We start from the raw sequence: 14,210 nt of genomic DNA on the forward strand, positions 1-14,210 counted from the left end.
ATTAAGTGCGCTGCTCTTTTCTAACCGACAAAAATAAATGGCTTGCGCTGGTAAAGATCGATCGCACGACGTTCAATTAAAAAGGAAAAGGGGAGAGGAGAGCGGGGCAGCCGCAAAAGAACAGACCCCTTTCATTTGGGCTCCTCAAGCACCGCTTGCCGGCTCGACTTTTCCCGCCATTGTTGGCCGGCTTTCCTTTTAACAGGCACCCGCCAGACTGAGTGGGATGAACACTTCCCTACTTTCCACTCAGGGAAGTCATGGCGTCCGCGACGCACGGGGTATGCAGTCGTGCATTTCGGGGGCGCCTCAGGTTGGCCAGCTTCCTCGCCGGAGGTTTTTCTACAAAGCGTTACCTACGAGATCTAAATGCCACAGTTCCTCCTACCCGCGTTCGATGACAAGGCGGCAATTGAACCCTCAAAATGCTATTTCCGCGCAAATCTGCCGCGGATTAAAATGTAGTTGTTGTATACCGACCCCGGCCCCTCTGTGAGCCACGTTCCTAATTAACGTCGACGGGAATTTTTACTCCGAGGCAAAGCACTCCTGATAGCGCCCCGTTGTTCTGCACCAACTTTCCCCCAACCCTGAGCCCTCCACATATCCAGGACCATCTCCTAACCTCCCTTCCCAGAATGGAAGGAGTGATCCGACAACAGTAAGGGGAGAGGGGGGGGGCTGCCAGTCCAGGCCCAAGTTGCCAGGTTCTCTCTTCAGGCGGGGTGTCCGCCATCGGCTGGCTTTCCTGGCCGGGCTGACCCCTTTTAAGGATCCCTCTGTCAGGTCTGAAGTGCCCAGGGAGAGGCTTCTCTATGAAGCCTCTCCCGGGACTTCTCTTGAACTGAGAGAAGGCGACGGGTCTGGCGTTCCCTGCGATAGAGGACGCTATAGGCCGCTTTTCTTTTCTTTTTTGCCAGGACTCGGCCGGGCCTAATTTGCCCTTCCTTTTTCCCTGCTTGCTTTTGAAAGGGGAAAAAAAGCTCAAAAGAATCCGAGAACTTCTTCCGGCAAGAAGCGGGAGAGTAGACCTGCACCTACGGAAGCAAACTGTACGGCGCCCGCTTTCCTGTGGAAGAATTGTTAGGGAATGGCAGCCGGGCTCCTTCCCCGCTCTAGAGCTAGTAGAAGGCCGAGACGGTTCCCCGACAGAGAAAGAATTCTGCCCGGGACTGAGGAATTCTGGGGATTCTCAATCGCGGGGAGGGGAGGGATACAACACATTCCTGCGTCCTCCGCCGCCGCGCTTGAAGACAAGAGCGCCGCGGATGAGGCCGCTGGACATTTTCACGCGCAGGCCGCTGTTCTCGCGTTTTGCAGCGTGGACTGTCCAACGAACATCTTGGCGGGCCCACCTCGATTGAGCGGGGCTACAAATGGAGAGGGACAATTCGGAAGTCGTAATACGCAAAAGCGTTTGGGAATCCCGTAAGCCATAATACGCAAAAGCGTTTGGGAATCCCGAGATTGAGGAGAAGTTTACGCACGCGCTTAAATCGTTTCCACTGGAATAAACTCAAGACGGTAACAGTACTTGAACTGAGAAAAGACGACAAGCACAGCTAGGTTACTACGCCTCTCTTCTGCCGGGGATAATTTCATAACTAAACATTTTTTTAAAAAGCCCATCTTCTACATTCGAAAACTATTTTCGAATAAAAGGCTTCCCCCACAAGGCCGCCGCTTGATCTGCTACTCTCTCTGTACAGTATGCTACCGGTAGTTGCAGTCACTGCCACCCCGTTTCTGACCTTATAATAACCTTGCAGAGTAATTGGAATGACTCTTACGTTAACGCATAGGCCTTCTAAACCTCAGATCGATGTATTATTTCAGGCCTTGCGAGGCAGCCCTTTAAACAAGGGCGGAGAAGGCAGCCGTCCTGAACTCAGTGGGGTTTACTTCTAAGAAACCTGCAAAAGATGAAACTGCCTCGCTCTCTTCGCTTTTGAAACCAACGGAAACAGACCGTTTCTGTTCAAGCACAGGCTCAGCCCAAACGGGGAGGGGGGCCTAAAAGAACCTGCTACCGACTTGCATGTATTTCAAGGCTGAAATTTAAATTTAGTAAAGCTGAGGAACCCTTCCCACGTTTCATGCAAAGAGATGCGAGCAGGCCTTCCCTAGGGCCGAGAGCATGAAGGGGGGGGGAGTTTCCTTCTGCAGACCCGCGTCTTTTGGAGGCCTGCTGAGCAAGGCGAGGGACGTTAATAACGCGAGACAAACGTTTAAATTAGACCGAGTGAAGACCTCGGGCGGCTTTCCCTTTGCCTATTTTCCCAAGGACCTAAAGGAAGAAAAAGTATTCCGCTTCGGGCCTATAGAGGGCGCTGCGAGCTTTGCTAAGGAGGACGGCTGCTTCCAGAGCTCCCTTCAACGTCCCGAGTCTCAAGTACTTTAGGCGAAGGAGCGCGCGCCCAAAGCTCTTGCCCGGAATGCACTTTTGCTTTCAACCCGCGGAGTAAAACTCTCCCTTCTTTCTATCAGGCTTCGCAGCGGGAGCCCCAAGATCCCTGCTGCTCGGACTGCTTTCTTCGGGGAGTGAGCAGTGTCCGATTGGAGACGCTTAGTCGTTAAGCGAAAGAGTTGCTCGTGGTGTTGAGAGCGAGAGAGGGAGGAGACCCAGCCGGCAGGCAGGCAGATTCTTCGCTAGATTCGTCTCAATCCCGGGCGGGATTGGGAATTTTCTTAGCTTCCTCCCTGTTTCTTGTTTTCTAGAAATAGTTATTTCTCCCCCGCGTTAACGCTCGTACTTCAAAGCCTTCAATTGCTAGAGACTTTGACACACATACAGAGAGAGGGGGGTGGAATTTGGAAATAAGCACGAGAGAAAAGGGTGGACAGGCGGACGGAGAGACAGACAAACTTTGGAGATTGCCCTTCTGTTTAACTCGAACTCTGGACGCTGCGCGAATCACTGGCTGGCTCTTTCTCTCTGACAAAAACAGCAGCCTGCAATTCGAGAGCAGAGGCAGTGTGTGTTTTAGCAGACTCCCCCCTGCTCTTTACTAGCGGGAGAAATAAACGCCCTCGCTTGCTGCCACGATCGCACCCTGCTCACACCGTGGACTGCGCTTCGGAGCCGGCTTACTAAGGGAGCTCGCCTTGGGGCTGCTTTACACCCGAGAAAGCAGTCCTTGCCAGATGGGGATAAACCCACACACCCTATTCGGAAGCCTGGCTTGCTAAGGAAAGGACGGTTAGACTTCCATGGAAATGGGGCTATTTGCAAGTTCGGTTTCTGAAAAAAACGACTTAGTTACGGGGAGTTAAACTTCGGCTGGTTCTTAAGGACGCGCCCCCGCTCCGGATCTCCAGCCGCCTCCTAGGTGCAAAAAAGAAATAGCCTGCCGTATATTTCGTTTCTCGCGTTACACGGGTCCATCCACGTTTCCCTCCCTCCCAATCACCCACCCGTTCTTTCTTTCCTCTCTCTCTCCGTCTTTCTATCTCTCTTCTGTGTTTTCTTTCTTTCTTTCTTTCTTTCTTTCTTTCTTTCTTTCTTTCTTTCTTGCTAGAGGGAAAGGTGGAAGAAAAAAAAAGAAAAGATCCACGAAGCACCAATAAATTTTCTGAAAAGGCGGGACATTTTTCTCCCTTCTTTTGCACCCGGTGCTCTTCTCGTAACGCCGGGGGAGGAAAACGGAAGAAAACCCCAGATCAATATTGTCACCCTGGATGGGGAGGGAATTTATTAATATTTGATTTCGAATCTCGCTCTGATTTCCGACAAGTCCTGCTCCGAGGATGGGCACAGTTCGGATAGGCTGTCTCCAGCATGATTTTTTAATGACTTTCCCAGCTGCTTCTTTCCATTTTCCACCGTCAACAACCATCTGGTATCTGATTAGCACCTCAATGCTCATTTAGCATTCTCATTTAGGAAAAAGAGAAAACTCCGGGGGGGGGGGGAGGAGGTCTGGAGAGAGAGACGGAGCGAGTCAGTGGAGAGGTTGGAGCCTCTGGAAAAATATTGCACCTTTTCCGAAGGACTAATATTTGGGAGGTTAGCCACGTTTGAGGGAACTTGCCCCTTCCTCTCATTCCTTTCCTTGTTAAGAAGGCCAATGATTTACACTTCCATTCCCCCCCTTTGCTACGAAGATTGCAAGCTAAAATTCCACGGGGGGGGGCACTTCCATCTCAAAACTCAATCTTGACACCCCAGTTTTATTTTCTCCACCTCTTGTATTCCTATCTCACTGCTCCACCTTGGAGTAAACCAGTTCTGCAGTCAACTCAATGTAGACAGCCACTTAATACCGTACAGGGACTCTGCATTGAACCTGGGGCTTGGATTAGAAAAGCATTATACACCAGCCTCCCCCCTCCCACTATCAAGGAAGAATTAATTTATCTAGCACGAAAAAAAGCAACACATTTGCTGGTTGTTTCCACGCAAGGGTCATATGCACCCCCTGAAATAAAGCATACTTTGATTTAAGTGAGAAAGCTCACAATCGTGAAAAAGTACACAATGTGAGTTACTCTGAGGTGCCATTTGCTGTGGAAATTGTCATAAGTATTTAATGTTGACCATGTAGAGTTTAAATAATTTATCCATCAACTGCCATTTTAACCCAGGATTGCAGTTCTAAATATAGCACCTGAGGGTGACATTCATTTAGTTCAATAGGATTTACGTCTGAGTAGACTAGGCAGTACAATAATTACTTATTGATTAAACTTAATCAATTCAACTTGCATACTACTAATATTCCAGAACCACTATAATTTTGAAGTACATTTGGAAATTTAAAATAGCTTAAAAAATAGGTGCAATTTTTTTTTAGAATAAACCCTTTTTCTTTGTTGAATATATATATATTCATGTGGCTAATTACTTAAAGTGTGCCAGTTCTGTTATATTCATAATTAGTCACCCAAGCTTTAGTCGATTAATCTATCAACTAAACAGATTAGTGCTTAAAGCCCTACTAATATTGGATGGAAAACAATAAAAGCCTTGGGTTTTCCATATGCAAAACCAAAAGTGATTTATGCAGGGCAAAGTCATAATTTCATTTTTGTTTATTAGGCAAAAATATATGATTTAGACAAGTTTTTGCTGTGGCATTATTTACAATTTGAAACCACTTTATATACAGAAGAACACAATCACATGAGTAACCTTTAGCAAAAACAATTTACCCAATCAAAGTTAGAATTACACTTTCTTAAAATGGAATAATGGAAACCGGAAGAGTCCACTTAAAGAGTTGGATTTTTTTTGTTTTTGTTTTAATGAATTGGTACTACCTTATTGCAAAAAGAGATTGGTGGGAGTCATTTAAATCATTTCCATTTTTTGTTTTGTTCTTTAGACCAGTCTGTGAAATTTTCTTTTCCATCAAAAAATAAAAAAACCAAAACCAAAACAAAACAAAAACCCAAAAAACATTTAATCAAGCAGAAGGGAGAGTTGTTAAAATTCACGATGTTCCCTCTTGCTGAGTCAAAGAGCTGTTGGAAAGAAAAGACAGAATCATCTATCAGTGAAAGCTCAGCTACTTCTCGCCCATCTGCATTAGGGAACAGACTACTTTTTTTTAAAAAAAAGGATACACACACACACACACACACACACACACACAATGCGATGTGACATTAGTAGTGGGGGAAGTCTGTTTTTAAACACACACACACACACACACACACACACATACACAACTTCCAGGCGAAAGTATATAGTTTGTAAGTTTATACCACTTTGAAAAGCTTTACTGAATTGCTTGATTGTTGCTTTGATTTATGATAATGAGGGTGTGCTTGGATTAGTCTGCATTATCCAAGCACTTTCTTCCCTTTAAGTAAATTTCACTGAACAAGAACTCACTTGTCCCGGACAGGCTGAAAGGGAGATTTTAACTGCTGAGGCGGAGAGTCGGTTCTTGCTACATTTTCTCTTTCTGCAGAAGAAAGAAAGAAAGAAAGAAAGAAAGAAAGAAAAAGGAAAGAACTTTAGCAAAATTTACTTACACAGACACATAGAGACAAAGATATATAATGTACACAATGAATAATAATATTCCACCATCTCACCTTTTTTTTAAAAAGTGCATATAATCTATTGTGCAAATGACTAATATATCAATCTAGAAATACAATTCAAGTCTTGTGCCTACTAGGAAATTTCCCATTGACTTTAGCCAAAATGTACACTATCACTTCCCCATCAGCTGTGTGAAGAGGCATAACATTGCCTTATTTTTCCAATTCTACAATGAGGTGTATTTTAAAAAAAATAATTAAGCTAATTAATTTTATCAGAAATTTTTAATACTAGGAGGGCAATGGAAAGCTTTGGTTTTTGACAGGTCTCACTATTTTCCCCTCCAAAGCCAGCTCAATATGTTTTATGCACACTTGATGTTTTTCAGAAGTCAAAAGACTTAATTAATGCAGAATAATTTGGACTATCACCGTTTTCTTAGAAACCCCCCCACCCGCCTCATTTTTAAAAAAAAAAAAAAAATTCACTTGGGCTGTGGATGGCAGCTTCCCTGCCATAGGACAATCTACCACCTATTCAAGAAAGGCCATGGGGGAGAGACCAAAAATTACAGCAGGGAGGTGGGTGAATACCAGTTCAATGCTTGGACTTATCCCCAAGTGTGAAAATAACCTTGAGAAACAGGAGGAAGAGTTGCAGCCTGAACCACAGTCTGAAAAGATAAATCTGAGTCCAAAACAGGAATTGGGTGGGAGAAAGCATCTCAAAATTGACACTCCCCAGTCCTCTGGAACATGAAGGCAGGAGGAGGGTGGGTACTGTAAACTTATAATAAAGGTAGTGTTGCTTTTCTTGGTTTTGGTTCCCTGGTCTGGACTGCCTTGAAAGGTTCACACCAGCCCACTTGCAAGAAGCCTTTTTATCTGCTTGTTTGAAAACATTACCTATGTGTTTGGGGCTGGTCCTCTCAGAAGGCTTTTCAGTGCTGAGTGCCGTTAACACCGAAGGTTGCTGCTGGGCTTGAAGGTGGTGGTTGTGATGGGCAGCTTGGTGGTGGCTAACTCCCAAGAAGGACCTCACGTTTAGCAAGGAGCTTTGGGCGAGAAATGCCCCATTTGTCCAGTTGTGAAACTTGCCAATCTGGCAGGTGTAAAGTCCATGGCTGGGAAGGAAAGCTGGGTGCTGGAGCTGGGAGGAAGTGTGGTTCACTTGGGCAGGAGGTGAAGGAGGAGTTGGCTTGCTGAGGGCCCCATCTGGACTAGTTGCTGTCTCTGCCAAAGACCAGATCTTGGGCTTGTTGTGCATTGGGCCTTGCAGGGGGTTTTGTCTGTTGGGACTTAAGATCCGAGTAGGGTTGTCTGAGGCCTCCTTGCCCAATGGCAAGGTTTCCTTGGGTTTCAGTCCTTCAGTGCCTGGCATTGGCAAGATCTTATTTTTCTCCAAATGGACATCTTCTCTCCTTTGCCTCAAGAGCTCGAGTTTCTCTTCCTCTTCCTCGTTGCTCTGCTCTCCGTCATTCTCGTCGATTTTGTCAATGTCAATACTCTCCAGGTCAATCTCTTCATCATCTTCATTTTTCTCAGGGTCCCCCTCGTTGTCGCTGCCAAAGAGGTTGCCGTCGTCTTGATCTTTGCTCCGGGATCCCCAGGTGACCTTGTTCTCCTTCTTCAGCCTCCTCCTGGCGTTGGCAAACCAGGTGGAGACCTGCGTGAGAGTCATCTTAGTGATGATGGCCAACATGATCTTCTCGCCCTTGGTTGGGTAGGGGTTCTTGCGGTGCTCATTCAGCCAGGCTTTTAAGGTGCTGGTGCTCTCTCGGGTGGCATTCTTAGGTCTTCCTGGGTCCCCATACTGGAATTGCCCATAAGGATAATAACCAGGAGTGGTGTGGGCAGCAAAGGTAGCAGGGTGGACCCCAGGGTTGTCCTTCAGTTCATACTGGGAACCCTGGAAGACATTCAGAAAAAAAAGGGGGGGTGATGGAGAGAAAACAATAAGGAAGTTATTCAATTATTTCCTTTCCATACAAGCTCTCCTCAGTCTCTTCATCAAAGTTTTCCCAAATTATTATTATTTCTTTCAGATTAAAAAGAATGGGAAATATGTCCCATCTCTCCTTCCCTCCCTCCCTCCTTTCAGTCTCCATCAAATCCCACCACCATCATGTTCGAAAACCAGACCCAGGAGGCAACATTGATTGTGCTATTAAAAAAATAAATAAGCAGACATCCTGGAAAAGAGTGTCGACCCACGATCGAGAAAAGAGAATATCGGGGCATCGTCATAGGCTGCTGGGGCATGCTCAGCCCTGGCAGCAGTTTAAAGAGAGATAGGGAAGAGAATGGAGTTGTGCTTGAATCTCCCTTTTGCCCTAGCACAGGAGGACAATGATAAGGCACAAATAAATCCTGCCTGAGTTAAACATGCGGAAGTCACACTAATTTTTGGTGGAGGGGGGAAAAAAATTAAGCAAGCGCATAAACCTCTCATAGGGGCTTAACAGTACCATGTGGCATGCCTACTCACAAGTAGTTTCCAGAGTTCAAGGACCTTTCTCACAGGAAATTGGATATAAGATTTTGACTTACAATAGGGTCATCTTTGTCCCTTCATTTATGCCACTTCATGCTTTTAGCAGCATAAAAACCGTGCATACAAAGGAGCACTCTTTCTACGTTCGTATAGATATTTCTCAGAAACTATTTCATCTACGTGGAACAAAACATCCCCCCCCACCAAACTTTGAACGCCTTTAGTGAAAGTGATTTATTTTCAATCAATATATTATCAGCAGTAAAAGCTGGGAAATCAAATTAGCCCATCAAGCCTTTGGTATATAACATTTTATCTTCCAACAACCTCATTAGGCCTCATTATTACCACCAATTGCACATTTAAGTAAGTACACACGAGCACACATTTTATGACTATTCCTCAAGCTTCAGGGGTGAACCTGTTCCAGCCTTAGGCTCTGGGTTCTGGGAATTAAGAGCACCCAGAGGAGAAACAAGATTTTTATTCCCCTTTGCTTCCTACCAGTGTCAAAGTTCTCCTCCCTGTGTGTTTATGTGTGTGTATGTGTATGTGTTTTAAATAGAAGATCAAGCTTTTAAAAACGTTTTAAAAATGCTTTTTCCCAGAGTGGAAAAGCCAAAGATCCCTTTAGCAAAGACAATGATTTTTCCCAAGCAGGTTTGCAAAAGCAATTGTAAAAAGAAAATACAGACATACACTCCATGAAAAAGCAAAACGTAATTTTTAATAATAACTCTATTAGAGCCTACTCACTATATTCCCTTATCTCACTGAGCTATTTTTGTTCTGGTTGTCGAAATGATAAATTCTGTATTCCCCTGTTGGGAATTCTTTTGAAGTAGCCACTTGAAAATCATTACTGCTTCTACTTATCATTTACTGGTGGACAGTAAGTGAAAATAGATAGTCCTTTTCAGCCGCTGCCTGCTATATACAGTTGAATAAAGACGCTTTTAAAAGGATGTTTTATTTTTACAAAAAATTGTAGTTCATTTTCCAGTGATTATTTTTGTCAAAGTAAGGCATGACATTAACTTGCTAAATGCATTTCCTTCTTTCTGCTCAATTTAAATAATCCTTAAACACCACAAACATAATAACGGGCCACAAATCTTTAAAGGACCATCTTATACATAAAATTGTTTCATATCTCTTAGCATTTAAGCGCGGGTCACAAAAAACGTGAAACAATAAAACCTAAAAGATAAAATCGTTTCTTTTGAAAACGTCCTTAAAAGATGTCCACATACACGCAATCAAAAAGCAAGAACAATAAGCAGCTCATTTCATTTAAATTAAATTTCAGACTTATCGCCACAAATGTGCCATTATTATTTTTTTAACGGGGGGGATTCAAAGGGATTTGCAACCACGGTTAAACGAGGACTCAAATTAACACTACAAACCAACTCCTTCCATTCCAATGAAAAAGCGAGCGTGATTTTATGAAATTAGGAGAAGACCCAGGAAAGCAGCGAGGCGGGAAGGAAGGGAGGGGAAGGGGAAGCCCGGCCCGATTTTCTTCGGTTACATTTAGTGAGGGAGACGCTGCGATCTCGCGGCTGGAGTGTCTCGAATCCGAGCTGCGCTTTCCCGGGCCAAGAAATCTCCGAAGTTGTAACAAGACGGAGAGAAGCCCAAGAAAGGCGGCCGGGATCAAAAGAGTTCTTGCCGTTCCGCGTGGACCCGACGAAGCGGAATCGAAACCCGGCCCGGGATTGCTCCGAAGACCCGCCGTGAGACCTAACAAGGAAGGGAAGTGTCGAAAGGAAGGAGCTCCGGCTGGAGCGTTGGCCAAAGGCAAAGGCCCCGGACGAGGGAGGGAGGAACCTTGGCTTGCCAAAGTCGCCCCAAAGAGTTTGGGGAAGGGGCGATGGCCAACTTTCCCGAGCTTCTAGTCGCGCCCTCCCCACGTTCCGATGGAGGCCCGACTCACCATCTGCGAGAAGAGGGTCAGGTCGGCGGTGTAGGGTAGGAAGGCGCTGTAGTTGGCCGTGCTGTAGGGTCCGGCGGCGGCGGCGGCGGCGTACATGCCCAGCACCGAGGTGACGGCGGCGGTGGAGCCGCTACTCAGCTCAGCACCTCCCGGACGGCCCGAGGCGGCTGCTGCTGCTGCGGCGGCGGCAGCGGCGGCCAGAACCCCGGGGCGGTCGCTGCCGCCGTAGACGGCCTGGCTGGCGCTCAGGTACTGCGGGTAGCCCAGCTGCGGGAAGGACATGCCGGGCGCGCGGGCGGGGAGGGACCGGACGCACCGCCGACGGGGCAAGAGCGAGCCAGGAGTCGGCGGCGGGCGGCAGAGCGGAGAGCGGAGAGGCGCCCAGGCCGGCTTCTCCTCCTGACCGGTTTTGGGGCGGCGAGGCGAGGCGAGGCAGAGCGGGCGGGCGGAGAGAAGCCCCCGTCCGGGTTGGTTTTCTTTTTGGTTCTGCGATGGGTCCCGTCTCTCCCGCTCAGACGGATGGGAGAATTTGCATGGGGGAAGAGGGGAGGGGGGAGGAGGAGGTGGTGGTGGTGGAAAGAGGAGGAGGAGGAAGAGGAGGCGACAGCGGCCGCAGTACGTGGGGGTAAACTCGGTGGGGCGTCTTCCCTCAAATCTCGGCTCGTCTGCGCTCCTAAATCCCTTAGATGTGATCTGATCAACAATTGAGCTCCGACTGATGCGCCTGCCCTAAGGTCCTCGGCTGATCTTTCAGATACAATTTGAAGTTGATGCTTTGATTGGCACCCACTTGAGCTCCAAGCGCCGCCTACCGACTCCCGTTCCCCCCACCCCCACCCTCCGCGGAGCACGTGGTTTCACAATCCTGCCAGGACCACTTCGCCCGGGTGTGTGTGTGAGAGAATGAGTGAGCGAGCGCGAGTGTGTAATGCGTGCCTGCGCACAGCTGCTGTGCGGTGCGGGGTGTGAGTGCGTGCGTGCGCGCGTATTTAAAGCCCCCGTCGCTGTATGACAACCTGTCTACACGATTTTACAGCTGTCCAACATTGGGGTTTCGCTGTTTCCCAGCCTTAGTGTGTCCCCCTTCAGAACAAAACAAAAAAACGGGGTCTGGTCCGTCCCCCCCCCCCCCCCCCCCAGCGCTTTACAATGACTCCTTGCAATTCGGCTCAGAGTCGGCTGAAAGCGAACGGGCCGGTGAGGAAGTTAAGAGTTTTTATTTTTCTGGAGGGTGGAGCTGCCATTTACTTTCCACTGACTTTCGTTTTTGTTTGGATAGTCTGTAACCGAAGGGAAGTAAACGCAAACACAGCATTAAACCTCCCAGCTGGTCTTCCCAGAAACCTCTTCCCGGCTGCAATACTAAACAAGCGAGGACTGTACGGCGAAAAACAAAACAAAACCACCCCACCCCCAAAAAAATCTCAGACGCTCTTCTCTCCCTCGCAGGCAGAAGAAACTTTTAAAAGATCCCCGCGTTCTTTGCAGGGGAGCAAAGGTGGAAGCCCCGCCGGTTTTGAAGAGGGAAATATTTTTTTTGTTGCTTCCTGAAACCGCCAGGAGGAAAAAGGCAGGCGGGGGGGGGGGGGGGGCGCAGACCACCGTTTTCTTCGTTTTAAGCAATTGCCGCCTAGCGGTGCGCAAGTTGTTGCCTTTGTACCGGGCGTCGCTTCTCTGCTCTCCGGGTTTCCATCCGCCGCCGCCTTCTAGGTCTCTGCCTTTCTCGCTCGGGCCCCAAAGCCAGGCCACGGAGGAGTGGAGTGGAGTGGAAGGCGCCTTTGTATCTCCTGGGCAAGGTTAGCGGAGGCCGCAGGAGCCCCGCCCGTCCTCCGGGACAGCTCTCCACGGGGTGCCTAATTCCCGCCAACCAGCATCGAGAGAAGCGAGACCACCCCGTTTCCAAACCGGGCAAGAGGGGGTTGCAAAGTCCCGACGGTCTGAAGGCGTCGCGGCAAGTCATTCTCGCTGAATCCGATCCAGGGGAGCTCGTTCCGTGTAGTATCCCAAGCTCTGCGGAAGGTAGACGGCGGGCGCATCACACAACCAGGCTTAGTAGTCTTCAGGGAAGCTTCCTTCGTGGGACATCAGAAGTCAGATTACTTACCCATCGCCTTCAGAGCAAAAAAAAAAAAAAAATGTGTTTCCAGCTTGGCTGTAACCTAGTCGAGTTTACAACCACAAAGTAACAGCCTTTTACAATATCCGCCAAAGCAGAAGTAACCTCGGAGAGTCCTCGGAGAGGGGCGGCATACAAATCAAATAAATAAATAAATTAATTAATTAATAATAAACCTTCCGTCGGGTTTACTTCTTTGCAGCTAATATAGACAATTCCCGAAAGTCACTGAAATCACTTTTAGGCCCCGCCAACTACAGGAAGGCAGGGAACAGAAATTCGTCAATGTTGACTATTATCCTGTTTCTTTGGATTAAGTCATATTTTAGGTGGTCATTTTATTATTATTATTCTGCTTCTACTTTTTACTTTAGACACAGTTTTGAACTAGAACGTGGCCTCAGAGCCTTCTCCCTATCTTGCTTTTTTTTTTAAAAAAAATGAAATGATCTGGACCTGTGAATCTAAAATAGTAAACGATGAATGAAATAAACAAGTCTAGGCTTAAAGGTCTGCACCCTGCACCTTCACTGAGCTGCCTGCATACCCAGCCCCGAATCTGTAGTTGTGCGCTGTGTAAAAGTCAGCAATGGTTTACTTCACTGGATTCCTGCTTAATACTTCTTAATTTGGTCCTCTGTTCAAGCTTGTTGGTGACATCTTGTTTCTTATTCATCTTCCCCATTGCCAAAGTCCAAAGGAGTGGAGGAGATAAAAGATTTGGGTCACAAATCCAGCCACCTATGAAGTTCTTCTAACTCAAGCAGTGGGATTTGTAACTATTATTTGGAACCAGTCAAATAAAAGACCTAGGACAACTTCCTTCCTTCCTTCCTTCCTTCCTTCCTTCCTTCCTTCCTTCCTTCCTTCCTTCCTTCCTTCCTTCCTTGCCTCCCTCCCGGCAGAAAGCACTCAAGTCATACAGATCGGTATGGTCCCTCTGGAAGAGTTTGGCTTGATGACCCTTAAGTTAGGTGTCCACCTAAATCTGGACAGGCACCACTGGAGCCACGGGGAGTGATCGCTGGGCCTGGTTAAAAAGGAACCTTCGAGGTAGAAAGAGGGAAGAGATCCCCCCCCCCGGAGTAACAGTCAAGTGAAGGGGAGGGACGAGGGTGAAGGGAAGAGAGATGGGGAAGAAGAGGCAAGGGCGGCAAATAGACATTCGGTTTTCGCCAAACCCCAGACAAAAAGGGGAGAACTAAACACTTGCTACTTGCCTAGCTCTAAGTAGAAGTTAGCCCTCCTTTCTACTCTGTGTAGCTGATGAGTTCTTAGTTTCATTTGTTTCCAAGGCCCATTGAGCGTCCCTCTCCCTCCCTCCCTCCTCCTCCTCTTCACTGATTCTTCTTCTTCTTCTTCTTCTTCTTCTTCTTCTTCTTCTTCTTCTTCTTCTTCTTCTTCTTCTCCTCCTCCTCCTCCTCCTCCTCTCCCTCCCCTTCCTCATCCCTCTCCTTCTCCCTCCCTTCTCTCTCCCTCCCTCTCTCCCTTTCTCTCTCTCTCTCTCTCTCTCACACACACACACACACTGCAGCCGCCCCCTGTTTGTTCAAGTTTTACCTGTGGGTCTCAACTGGCTTTTATACGATGTTGCCCTCATGTCACCGCCTTCCGTTTCCCATTCCTTCCATTAAGGAAAGTCCAGATTAACCCCCCCCCCCCCCCACACA

At 47.5% G+C, this 14,210-nt stretch overlaps 1 protein-coding gene across 1 annotated transcript; it reads right to left on the bottom strand.

Annotated features, from left to right (window-relative positions):
- Window positions 1-5,016: 5,016 nt before the first annotated feature.
- Window positions 5,017-11,268, bottom strand: IRX1 (iroquois homeobox 1). The gene is made up of 4 exons (XM_070747039.1): window positions 10,425-11,268; window positions 6,898-7,900; window positions 5,837-5,909; window positions 5,017-5,463 (listed from the first exon to the last, which is right to left on the bottom strand). Exons 1-4 carry the CDS (start codon window positions 10,704-10,706, stop codon window positions 5,433-5,435), a joined length of 1,389 nt encoding a protein of 462 aa, XP_070603140.1. The 5' UTR covers window positions 10,707-11,268; the 3' UTR covers window positions 5,017-5,432.
- Between the last annotated feature and the right edge of the window lie 2,942 nt (window positions 11,269-14,210).

The sequence above is a fragment of the Erythrolamprus reginae genome, chromosome 3 (assembly GCF_031021105.1).
Source record: "Erythrolamprus reginae isolate rEryReg1 chromosome 3, rEryReg1.hap1, whole genome shotgun sequence".
Classification (NCBI taxonomy): Eukaryota; Metazoa; Chordata; class Lepidosauria; order Squamata; family Dipsadidae; genus Erythrolamprus; species Erythrolamprus reginae.